Source organism: Neopsephotus bourkii, unplaced genomic scaffold (assembly GCF_033783945.1).
Source record: "Neopsephotus bourkii isolate Nb327-2 ecotype Australia unplaced genomic scaffold, CSIRO-AGI_Nbou_v1 NB_207, whole genome shotgun sequence".
NCBI lineage: Eukaryota > Metazoa > Chordata > Aves > Psittaciformes > Psittacidae > Neopsephotus > Neopsephotus bourkii.
This window is the reverse complement of record NW_026900719.1, coordinates 509,437-522,052: the sequence shown is the minus strand read 5'-3', so window position 1 is coordinate 522,052 and position 12,616 is coordinate 509,437. Positions and strand designations below refer to the sequence as shown.

General features: G+C 36.4%; 1 protein-coding gene across 7 annotated transcripts in view; it reads left to right on the top strand.

The window, feature by feature from the left end:
• The window catches only part of PTPN3 (protein tyrosine phosphatase non-receptor type 3), a 152,476-nt gene that overhangs the window by 101,222 nt on the left and 38,638 nt on the right, over window positions 1-12,616 (top strand). For all 7 annotated transcript variants that reach the window (XM_061344287.1, XM_061344286.1, XM_061344288.1 and 4 more), the window contains 4 exons: window positions 1,418-1,481; window positions 6,702-6,874; window positions 9,256-9,390; window positions 10,886-11,062. In XM_061344287.1, coding sequence (XP_061200271.1) covers window positions 1,418-1,481; window positions 6,702-6,874; window positions 9,256-9,390; window positions 10,886-11,062 — 549 coding nt within the window. The remainder of the gene's footprint in view (window positions 1-1,417; window positions 1,482-6,701; window positions 6,875-9,255; window positions 9,391-10,885; window positions 11,063-12,616) is intronic.

Here is a 12,616-nt window from a genome sequence, read left to right as displayed (position 1 = left end):
GCTGACTGATCAGTCAGAGGCAATCCAAGTCAAGACGGGTTTAAAAAATAACTCTGGATTTAATGTAGTTCTCTATATGCTCTGTAAAGTTATTTTGGGGGTTGTTTGACTGTTTTGTGATAATTTCCAAATTTGTTTTGCAAGAAAAATATTATATTTATGGCAAAAACCATACAAGCACTCTCTACATAGGCAGCAATTGAGGTTATGCATTAAATGCTATTCACTGTGTGCAGTTTCTTTGCTTTGAAAACTTCAGAGAAACTGCTAGAGGAATAGTGGGTAGTGGGGAATGAACAATATGTCCCACATGATGATAGCAATGCAGAAACTGCCATAAGAGCTAAGATGACCTTCAACATGGTTCATACCTGATGAGGGCTAAGATGCTGTGAAATGTTATCAGTTGACAAGAATATCCTGAAACTTCTAGCAGCAACCTTCCAAAATATTTTCATGGTGGGTTTTTTTTTTTTCAGGCAAATATTACTTGGTCAGACCTTAAATAACTTTCCCAAGGCATCCATATGATTCCAGTTGATCACAGATTATACTTTTTTTTTCCAAAATATGTAGATTTACAGTTATTGAAGTAGAAGTATTGCAGAGAAAATTTAGGTATTTTAGGCAAATCTTGTTTTGCTGTAGGAAGGTGCGTGGGTTCCTAGCAGTTTGTTTAATTTAGCAAAACTGATAAGCATTTAACTAAATTGAAAATTGCTTGAGCACCAATTCCAATTGTAATCCTTACCTTAGAAGTTCTTTATTCATATTATATATATATATATATATATGAGAGGTGTTTAGTTCTGTATAAAATTATCACATAAGTTATGTAGGAATGTTAACAAATTAAGTGAAAAGTGTATTAACATTCATTGTTAGAGCTTTCAACCTTCTACAGTTATGATTTTGTCTACAGTGTTTAGTTATTACTACAAGCGCATGGTATTTTTCACATTATGAAGCCAATTCTGTCAAGTGTCTGGAAAACATCCTATGTTGTATGACCAACCTTGTCATGTTATTAGGTTCTTAAATTTTGTTCCTTTAGTCACAGTTGTCATATGATTCTTAAGTTATAGAAACTTGACACGCTTAACATTTGTGCAGCTTGGTAAAGGATGTCATCAAGTTTTTGATGCAAGAATAGATTTGGTGGGAGAGAATTGCTAGTGAACTATTTAAGGAGTAAATGAGGAAGAATCTTAATTTTAAAAAGGCTTTTCCTTTTTAGCTAGAACTTTTCCTTTGATTTTCTTCACACCTATTTGCTAATCAACACAGGAGATGACTGCCTATTATTCATTGAATATTTAATAGGTATAATCTTTTAGGTTTGCTGTATGTGGTATTATTTTTCATTGTTTTAGCCCTCTTACTGTTTAGTATTTCACAGTCTCTTTCTTTCTTTTAGGGTAAATATATTAAAAATTTCCTTTAAAAGGAAAAAGTTTTTTATACAGCAACGACAAAAACATGTAAGTAGTCCATTTTCTTTTGCTCAAGCAGTCATGTTCAATATTTTTTTCCTTAAATGTGAAGACAATAAAATGTGGATGAGAAGGCTTTGTTGTGGTAACCTTCCTTTGAAATTCTGTTTTGTTAACTTGTTCTTACTGTTCTGGTGCTCTTGTCATCGCTTTGTTTCCCATTGTTGTGTCCTTTCCAATATTGAATCCTTCCACATTCAGTCTGTTGGACTGTATCTTTGCTATGCAGGTTTCTTCTCCCGTGAGGGCTTGGGGTAAATGCAGATCTTTAGTAACCTAGTTTCCCTTATCTTGTCAGTATCTGCTGCTCTGTTCTTTGATGCTCTTCCTGCCCTGTGGAGTTCATTAATGCAGTGAATCTACTAAACAGCTTAGGAGGACCCTTCTGATTATGGGTCTCACTTCTGGGGGAAAGGATGATTCCTGAAGAAAGGTAGAGATCTGCAACCAAAAGACGTAAGGTTGGAAATGGGGATAGTGCTCCTCCTGCTGATAACATGGAGAGCTTTAGAAGTTGGCAAAATAAATGAAGATAGCTGATAAAGCTGATGTAAAAGTTTTCTACTTTAACAGACATCTTCATTATGCTGTGTGCTTTTGCAGAACAGATGTAATATTAGTCTATTGGGGGGGGAGAATATTTTGGTTACAGTGCTGTGCTGCCACAGTATGAGCAGATAAATTTAGGTAGCTTTTTACAAAGAGAAAAGAATATTTAATGTCCTGGTCATGCAGAAATTAGTGACCAGCAGATATACGTATATTTTCATTCAATTGAGGGTAGAACTTGAATAGATAGTAAAAGGTAAATGTTAAAAGAAACCTAAACTTTATGAAGGCTCTTTCCAGTAGTAAATGATTTCTTTAAACTGGTAAGAGTTGTGTTACAAGAAGACTTCTTGACCCACACTGATTAGAAGGTCTGCTGAACACAGATTGTTGTAGATGCTTTTTTCCTATCCAAAAGGAGAATGTTTTCATCCTCACCCTCCGAGTTTTGTGGATATCTTCCAGATTTGAGGAGTGTGCATGTATGAACTCATGCTTACTTTTCAGGGCTCACATGTAAATGAAGTTATGATCTAGAGATACTGTTACTGTATGAATGCTTACACACATAACATGCACAAATGACACTATTTTCTCTTTTGAGAGAGTATGTCCTAACCCACCGTAGAGGGGTCTTAAGTTTTATGGAAGCTGTCTGCTTCTAAATATACTGTTTCTATGCAAACTTAGTCTGTATGTATTTCACTGTATGAAGAAGCGTGTGATTGGCAAACTATTCTATTAGCTTGTGAGTGTACTTGTATTTGAATTACACTCAGTGTAATTATATTACACTTGCAAGTATTACCCTTTAGATTTGAGAATTAAAAATTCACTGATAAGTAGTCATTTTAAATTCTAAATATCTTCAAGTATACAAATATGGGCAAGCTTATGGACAGCAATTTCCAAAGGGGTCTGTGAGAATAAATGTAGGAACAGAACCCTCTCTGAGAGGATTAGTAACAGGGAACAGTATTTACAGGTTTTGGTGTTGTTTTTTTTTTTTTTAATATGGAAGAATTCAGTGGCAATATATAACAGCCTCTGGACTTAAAATTGTGTAAAATGTGTGTTTGTTGCATAACGACTTGACTGCTGTCAAAAATGGAATTTCTCTTTCTGGAGACCTTTGAAGAGGATAGTATTCTTAAAGTTTGCTCAATTAAGTGTTTGATAAATGGTGACAGTTCAAGGCCCTTGATTCTTTTAACTAATCTCCTTTTAAGTGATTGTAGCTCTTTATTTCATAATCCTCTGAGATTACAGTAGTGCACACTGTGTCATGCTTAAAGATCTACAGAACTGTAGGAAAAATGGGGCCAGCATCATGACCTTTTTACTCTTTCTCAATAGATACAAAAAAGCAGACAGGTGTGCTGTTAAATCTCTAGATACATCCATCCTTGACACTTAGCCTCCTTTGCTTGAAATTTAGGGCAGCTAGCCTGCAGTACTTCAGTGGTATTGCTGGAATAAGCTTCCTCTTGCAGTGCAGTAGGAGTGAGGGGGCAGCTGGATTACTAAAAGTTTTCTCCAGAATGGTAGGTCACTTGGGGTTTGCGTAGGTAAATGAGGGTGAAAATAAAGAAGATGGAAGAATGCGGAGAAAGCAGAGCAGATACTGCGTATTCATTGGCAAGATTTTATTAAAGTTTGTGAAAATGCTGTAACGTTTCTGTTTTGTGTCATGTAGATTTCTTTACAGAATCTACAGAAAGTTCTCAGAGGCTATGAATTTGCAGACATATGAGATGTGCCATGTTTATTTTCCTTATTTCTCTTACTCCTTTTTTTCTTATGACCCTGTTCTGAAGAGTCAGGTTACCATATTTCACTTTCTCCCTGCTCCTCACCTTCTCTTTTACCCTCCCACTGCTTCAGTCTGTTGATCATCTACTTGATAGGAGTACACAATATTTCTGTATCTACTGAAGAGCTGCATAAGGACTGGGGAGCAGGACTGATGAATCAGTGAATGTCTGATGCTATAAAAGCTCATGACATGTAGACTTAATGAAGGGTGCAAGATTTAAAGTAGGAATAGAAACTACGCAGGTTTACAAGCAACATTTTAAAGCTTCCAGAAATGAAACTTTATTTCAAATGTTCTTATCTAATGCTTAAAACCAACTTCATTTTCTGCAAATTAAAATATATTTTTACTTTATATGCTGTAAATATTTTCAAATTCTCTGTGAATGGTATAGGCATACATCTGATGTAAAGTTCTTCCCTGATGCTGAAACAGCAAGACACTCACTTGAGCTATTGGGATTTGTTCCCTTTACCTTGGTGGCCACATATTTCTCTAATCCTCATTTCTTAATAACTATTAAAATACCGTTCTTTTTGACCTTGTCAGATGGACATTAGATACTTGGATCCTGCTAGAACTGTCTTCACCTTTAAAACTGCACAGATTTAATAGCATGACTTGCAAGGTGGTCTGTTACTGAGCCAGATAGTTATGTTAACAAAATGTTTTGTTAATTTAAAAACTAACTGCATCCTTCTGAAACTCCTGAAAGTATTTTTCCTAATTTAAGTACATATTTAGACTTTTAGCCCATTTAAAAGCTGCTATGAAGGTTCTGTGGCAGCAGTTGGGAAGAACACGCTTTTTGATGTAGAGAGCAAGATTAATTACTATTTCCAAACCTAAATTTAAACCCAAGATTTTAGGTGTACTTAATTCCTTATCTTTATGCTATGGCTTTACAGTACAATTGAGGTGTTTGGATAAAGTAATTTTTTGTGGCAGTTGAAATGCTGGTACTCCAGGCTAACAAAAATACCTATACACTTCCTTTTGTTTGTCTTTTGGAGTAGTAAAACACTTAAAGTAGCATTTAACCAACATAGAATGTGTCAGAAATGCCATTTGTCATTACATTTTTAAGTGATGTATGTTTTTTGTATTGCAAGAAATTCAGAGTGAAAGTTTCACTATGCTTGCACACTTTGTTTTATATGAGCTAATTAGAATCAACTGTGGCAAACTGACAAATATATGAATTTATTCCAGTATGCATGAGGCTCAAATAAAAACCCCTGTTTCTTAAACAGAAAAACATTCCCGAAAGTTTTCATCAGGTAAATGTTTTGCAGTGCCTATGTAAAACCAAGAGGCAAATCCTTTTTATCTTTCTCTTAAGACTCTCAATGGTTTTCTAAAATAGTGACTTTAATCACAGATTCTCTGAACTAATCTTAAAGTGATTTGCAGAATGTGGCATTGTTCTCTTATATGGGGCATTTGTAAAATGTTGCCTAGAAATAAAAGGAATACAGGAAAAACAGATTGAATATTCCAGCCAAAATGTTCTGTATTTACTTCCCAGCAGTATTGTTGCTGTGGGGAAAAAAAACCCCAAAAAAAACCAAAAGGACAATAGCAACTAGAAATCAAGGTGTTATCCAGATGGGACCTCTGTTTCTTGCTGGGCTGGATGAGAAGGCTGTATTAGATCTTTGAGTCCTTTAATAAAATGTCTTTGCAACCTAAATCCTGACTTTCTCTGAAGTATGAGCTAGAAAGAGCTTTACTGGGTTGGTTGCCTGCCTAATTATATGCCAAGATGTCAAAATTGATTCATAGTTCAGAGCAGCTGGAAAAAGATGAGCAATGAAATTGAAAACTTGCTTTTTCTTCACTAAAGTGCTGATCTGTATCAGCAGTTAACTCAGGTCTCACATTATCTTCCTTTCTGCTCTTTGCTTTACTCTTCATTCCACTTTCTTTGCATCACTCTTCATTCCACTTTCTTTGCACCAATAACTGTATTAACTAACCAAAGCTTATCTTGTACAAAACTCTCTTGGCATCTGAAATAGCTCCACAAGTGCTATGGTTGGTGAGGGAATAAATATGGGTGTCACAATTGTGTTACAACAGTGTTTCGCTGGCACTTTGGCACTGAAGTTACAAGTAAGAATTTGCACCAAGACACACAAGCTTTGTATTATGCTTTCTTTTAATCTTCCCATTGTGGCCTCCTGTTATCATCCAGGACATAGGACTGGATTTGAACAGCAGTAGCAGCAGCTCTGGTCCCATCACAGCTATTTTCTTTCCCCCAAGACGGATCACTGTTAACATCCTTAGTAACTTCTATGAGATTGTCAAGCAGATGTTTTCTGCAGATTGTGGCTCTTGAAAGAACATTATTTAAGTCTTATGTGAAGAGTTTGAATTCAATTATTGGGGTTGTTTGGTTTTGGTTTTTTTCCTTTTCTATATTACACCCTTAATGTAATGTTTAAAAGAGGGTTTTTTTTGTCATAAGAGCTCAAGATATGACTGGAAACCTGAAACTCTATTTAGCTGCTTAATATTACACTCGTGCATACAAAATTTTTGCCATTCTAGACTTAAATATTTCCTTAACACTGTAAAGATTAGAAACTGAAAAACTTAACATTTTTCAATATTGCTTAAATTTGTGGAGTGTCCATTTTTCAATTTAGAATTTCATATAATCACAGGGCTATTTTGACTATCTCCAGCTCAAAATCTACTATACGCTAACTTTTTGTTTCCCTAAATGCATTTTTCCTGTTTAAGATAAAAATAATTTTATTGCTGTTTTATGAGCTCATTCCACTGTGTTTGATCTGCTTGTATATATTGAAACCTGGCATTTCTTGCTCTTACAGAATGAATCCAGAGAGCATATTGTTGCCTTCAACATGTTAAATTACAGAGCATGCAAAAATCTTTGGAAATCTTGTGTAGAGCATCACACATTTTTTCAGGCAAAGAAGTCACTACCTCATGAAAGAAAGATACTGTCGAATTATTGGACCCTGGGTTCTAGAAATCCAGCAAAGTAAGTATTGTGTGAAAGTCTGTATTGCTTTGTAGTGTGAAGAAAAAGATTCGTATCAGTGATAGCTGAAGTTGGAGTGACGGATTTCAGTTCTGCATGTAGCTGTGTCCCAGTCTGTATGCAAGCTATGTCTTCAATAATTCTTTTCATCCAGATTGTGTCAGCATTGAAGGAGGTTGCTTTCAGGTTTCACCACCTGAAGTATCACAATTTTTTAACCAAGAATTTGTGGCTTGCTTGTACTGCATTCTTTGACACTTGTGTGAGGCACATATCCTAGTGTTTATTGCATCAGCTAGTTGAACTCTTGGAACCCTTTAGTACAGTTTCTTATTTGCACATCTCTGTACCCTTCTAGGTTCTCTTAGCTTAAGGTAATAGTGGCATTCTATTTAAATTAGGCTCTGAGGTGCATAAATCGCCCTTAAGCCTTACTCTAAAGGCAGGCTGAATAGTATGTCCCAGATTCTGAGAGGTAAGTTCATTCAGCATTTCTGGACTGAATGCTGAATAACCTCTTCTAGGTGCATTCTTATTCCTTGCTGAAAAGAAAAAAAAAAAAAAAAAAACACTTATTTTTTCCTACAAAGGATAACCTTGATAATAGGTGAGAGTAAGGAACTATCGCCACAGGATGTTACAACCCATTCCAGAAAGGCATGGGCAGCCTTTCAGTATGTTGCTGTGAAGTATGCTTGTATTTGACATCTGAAGAGCAGCTATTTGGAGTTCAAGAGATTGTTATGTTCTGTACCTTAACTGAAATGTCTAAAGAATATATTGTTAAAGTGATTCTGTTGACGGGGTTAGGGGTTTGGATTAGGGGTTGGAACTTTGGCTTCCATCACACAAGTTACATTGCACCTCAAAAGTCACCTGCATTGGAAAAGGCATGAACAGGCCTTTGTAAGAAAAGGCAAGCTGATTAATGCAAGATATGTGGAATTCTTCAAGATACATTTTTTGTAATAAATCTTCCTTTCCTACTCTCCCTCTCTGCTTCACCCATACAAGGCTTCTTTAAAAGAACTCTTTGGTTTTGTAGAGGACCAGGGAAGTTTGGTGGCTTATCACTGGCATACAGAAGACTTACAGAAATAAAATGGGTAATACAGGCAAAAGCTTCTCCTGAATTCATGGACTGTGTGTTAAGTAAGATGGAAAATACACATGGGTAACTGATTTTGATATGTTGACACTTCATATTAAGTTTTCCCTTTTAGTTTTTGAAACTGGGAGAAGCTTTAAAAGTACATGTTTAGAAGATGAAGGAATTAATTTGCTTTATAAACATGAACAAGATATGTAAAATACTTCAGAATATTAAAAAAGAAAAAGGTTTGGGTTCTTGTTATCTTTTACTTGTTTAAATGAAAAGCAGCGCAATGCAAGGCATACTTAAGGTTTGATATTTATATGAGTGATATTCACAGCATAAACTTTTTTTTATGCAATGTAAGCTTGAGACATTTCAACTCTACAGTGAAGTCCTTGCATACTGTGCTATCCCAGCTGCCCACTGTGTACTGCACAGGACTTAGTAAGCCAAAGGTGGTTTCTCTGTAATTCAGAAATTGCTTCTTTTACATGAGAAATCTTAGGCCTGTAAACTTGAGAATGGGGAGCTTATTTCCCTGCTTATCTTGTGGAATGCTGTGTAAAAAGTTGTATAAAAGTTAGTTTATCTTAATTTTAATATAGTTTAAATTTTTCTTTATGCTGTATAATTCCATTAGTAAGATACTTGTATGGCTTTCCTAGCTGAGGTTCAGGTTCTGATGCAACCCTTATCTTGTCAGGCTCTTGTCACAAGAAGTAGTCCAGACTTGGAGATCCAATTTTCATGTTTTATTGCTGTGAGGAACACATCACTCAAATTCGGCTTCCTTCTGGAAGCAGTGTGGTCTGGTGTAGCTCTTAGTTGGTGATACAGCAGGTAGACAGTTAAAGTAGTCCTGTGTTCAGTGAATTAGTAAATTGTTATGCCTTTGTGAGTTTTAACGATAACATGTAGAATCTTTTGCCTGTACTTGAACCATGGTTTTTTTAGGCACTGAGTTCAGTGTCAATAAGACATACCAAATTTCCTGTTTTCCCCTCCATCTTCTTAAACACAATTGGGTTAAAAATAACTCTCAGAAAAAGTTATTTTTGCACAGGCTTGTGATTAGCATTGTAGCAGGGACCAACAAATAGTTTTATTGCCGCGAGTTAAGGATAGCAAATGGCTCTGTGAGAATGCAAATGCATAAATAAACAGGGGTAAGCACAGGGGACTCTTTAAAAACATTAATTATAAAATTGACTTTCAGAAGCATATTTTATTTCATTTAGTTTTTCTACGCAAAGTAATTAATGCACCTTTTTTTATTTCTTTTCAGGTCTGTAAACAGCCAGTACTGCAGAAAAGTTATAGGTGGTATGGTTTGGAACCCATCTATGAGACGATCTTTATCTGTTGAGCATCTAGAGACCAAAAGCCTTCCTTCTCGATCACCTCCTGTTACCCCTAATTGGTAAATCCAGTTTCAGCTTTTCCCACACATTCCAGCCTCCTACCTTTTCTGATTGTATGTACTCCAGCAGAATAATTATGTCATGTGTACATATACATTCAAACATAATTATTCTGAGAATGCATATGACAACAGGAGAAGAGTGGGTGTCTCATATCAACTTTAGCAAGGCTTTTGATAATGTATGCCAAAATATTATAGCCAAGTTAAGACACTGTGTTCTAGAAGGGTGGACAAGAAGATAGTTTAAAAAAATATAAATTAAACAAAAAAAAAGTATGACTGGACTCAGAGGGGAGTTGTTTTAATGGGTCATACTCTGCTTGGAGGCCAATAGCAAGTAGAGTATTGCAGAGGTCTGTCCTGGAACCTGTCCTGCTTAAAATCTCTATGACCTGGAGGAAGCAATGGAGTGCTTGCTCATTAAGTTTGCATACACCAACCTGAAGGGATGAGTCAATATGCCTGGGGCAGGGCTGCTATCCAATGGGACCTTGGAAGTCTGGAGAAATGGGCCAGTAGGAACTACATGAAATTCAGTGAAGGCAAAAACAATGGCCTGGGAAAGCAGAACCCAGTGCAACGCTATTGTCTGCAATGCAACCCTCTGGAAAAGGCCTTGGTAATCTTAGGTAGCAAGCTGTACATGAGCTATGTTAATACCTGGTGGTATTAACAGAAACGTAGATGGTAGCTCAAGGAAAGTGGTTATCCCCCTTTTGTTCAGCATTCATTAGACCTTATTAGAATGCTGCAGCCACTTCTGTGTCTGCTAATACAAAATGGACACTGACAAACTGGAGCAAACTCGGCAAAAGCCAGCAGCCACCAAGGTAGCCAGGAGGCTGGAGCACTTACCCTACAAGGAGAGGCTGAGACAACTGCACCTTTTCAGCCTGGAGAAGCAAAGTTTTCTTAAATGCCTAATAACAGACTGGCAATACTTAGGAGGAGGCTATCTGGAGGACAAGGCCTGGTTCTTCAGTGTTGCATAGTAGGAGGATGAGGTAACACTTATGTATGTTGAAATGAGAGACTCTGGACATAATGCAAAGCTACTTCAACACAAGGAGAGCTGAGCAGTGGTTGCTAAGAGAATCTGTGAGCTCTCCATCCTTCCAAGTTTTTTGATATCTGACTGGATAAATCTTTAAGCAGCCTGCTCTGACTTCAGCTGATCCTGCTTTGAGCACAAAATTGGACTAGATGACCTTTATGTCTCCCTTTGAACCTAAATTATCCTACAATTAGAACTAACAATACAAGTAGCATTTTAGAGGGAGGGGAAATCTAATCGGTTCTGTCTACTGAACCTAGTAATGTATGATTGCCTAGTATACCATACTAAATGTTTAAAAATTATTTAAAGCGAGACCTATAGGCCTGCCATGAAGGTTTCATAACATAGATTTCAATAGCGTAGAAATTTCACTTGGATAAAGTTTTAGGAATTACTCTGATCTTCCGACTTGTGTTTGTGTTCCTTATTTTTAAGGCGGAGTCCTAGACTACGTCATGAAATTCGTAAACCACGACACTCATCTGTAGATAACCTTACAAACGAGATTAGTTATATTACTGAAACAGAGGATGTTTTTTATACGTATAAGGGCTCTCCAACCTCAAAGGACAGTGATTCAGAGTTCTCTCAAAACCGTAGTCCACAGAGGAGGTAAGAACTTCTGCAAATAATTTATCGCCTGTTTTTACCATTTTATAATGACACCAAACAAAACCCCAAATGCTTTAGTATAAAACAATCACCATTGGTTATAGCACTAAAATGAGTTCAAACAATTTTGGTTTTGCATAAGCTTTATTTTGACAAATTGCAAAACTGCAAATGCTGTGACACAAAAGGTAGTTCTCAGTCATTGAGTTCTCAGTAAAATTAGAGAATCTGTTAAGGCCTGGCTGCGCATATCTGTAATATCCTGTTTTCTAGTAGCTTCTGCAACTCTTTCCTACCTGTTATAAACTTTTACTTTTTTTTTTCTTTCCACTTTTGGGAGGGGAGGGAGGAAGACTTCAGCTCAGCATTGTCAGTTGAAAGAAGTACTGTATTTGAGTGAAGACAAGACCATAATGATGCTAGTGGTCATCCATCTTTTTCTCTCTCAGAGGAGCTGTAGATTACTGGTCTAATTGCCTGCCTTTTGCCTGGCTTTTGCTGTATTCCTTGAGGACTAAGTTTGTTCTCCCCTGCAGCACTCTGACCACTGCTACCTTTGCTTCCAGGGCTTGAAGCAGCTATCTTTGCGCACTGATTAATTATTTTCTCATATATTACATTTCACTCTTATTTTACAGTGGCAACTTAATGAGCAACTTCAGATTAACACAATATTAACTTCAGAATTAACGTAGAAAGTCATTGTTTGTTCAGTCTCAAAGGAAAAAGACAAAACCCAAACCAGAGCCACTTTAAAACTCAGCTGGGAAAATCTGTGTATTAAAATGCAGGTTCATGTGTAATGTTGCAAAAGGAATATGGTTTCCAGTGATCCCTAGTAACTTAAAGGCAAGATGTATTTTGAGAAGCAGTGTATTAATGGAATCTGATAGGACTCGTCTATCTCTGTGATAGTGTGCAGCTGTCAACTGTAGCTTTCAATAATGGATTTAAACTTTTCAGATTTTAATACAATAATGTTCTATGTTACAGCAGAGAGGTTTCTATAAAAGAAGGGAAAAATTATCAGGGGTGCATATTTGGAGTTTGTCACTGTGGTGTTTTAAATTGTTATCCTATTTTTCTGACTGGAAGTCAGATGAGCCTTAGTTCTAGTAGTATCAGTAATAGCCAGGATAATATATAAAACAATGTGTCTAGATGCTGTGAATTATCATAGCTAGGAAGCCATGTCTTTCCTGTGCTTTAACATTTACAGACTATACACTTTTTGTAGTATCTTCTGAGAAAAATAATGTGGCTGACCATAACAGGATGTTATGAGGATAGAAGCTGTAGACAGAAAACTAAGTTGCCATGCTGTGTTCTGTAACTGGTGGGTTGTATCCTACCAGTTAGTATGTTGTTGGTTTGTTTTGTTTGGGTTTTTTTTCATTTATTTTCCTTTTTCTTTTCTTCCGCTGTATTTTTTCACTTTCTTTCCTGGTTCACCTATTCTATGCCTATTGAGAATGGAGTGGGAAAACCTGTTTTTATGCAGTTTCTTGTACAGTGAAAATTGGATGTTCCAAATTTGAAAATAGCACACATTTG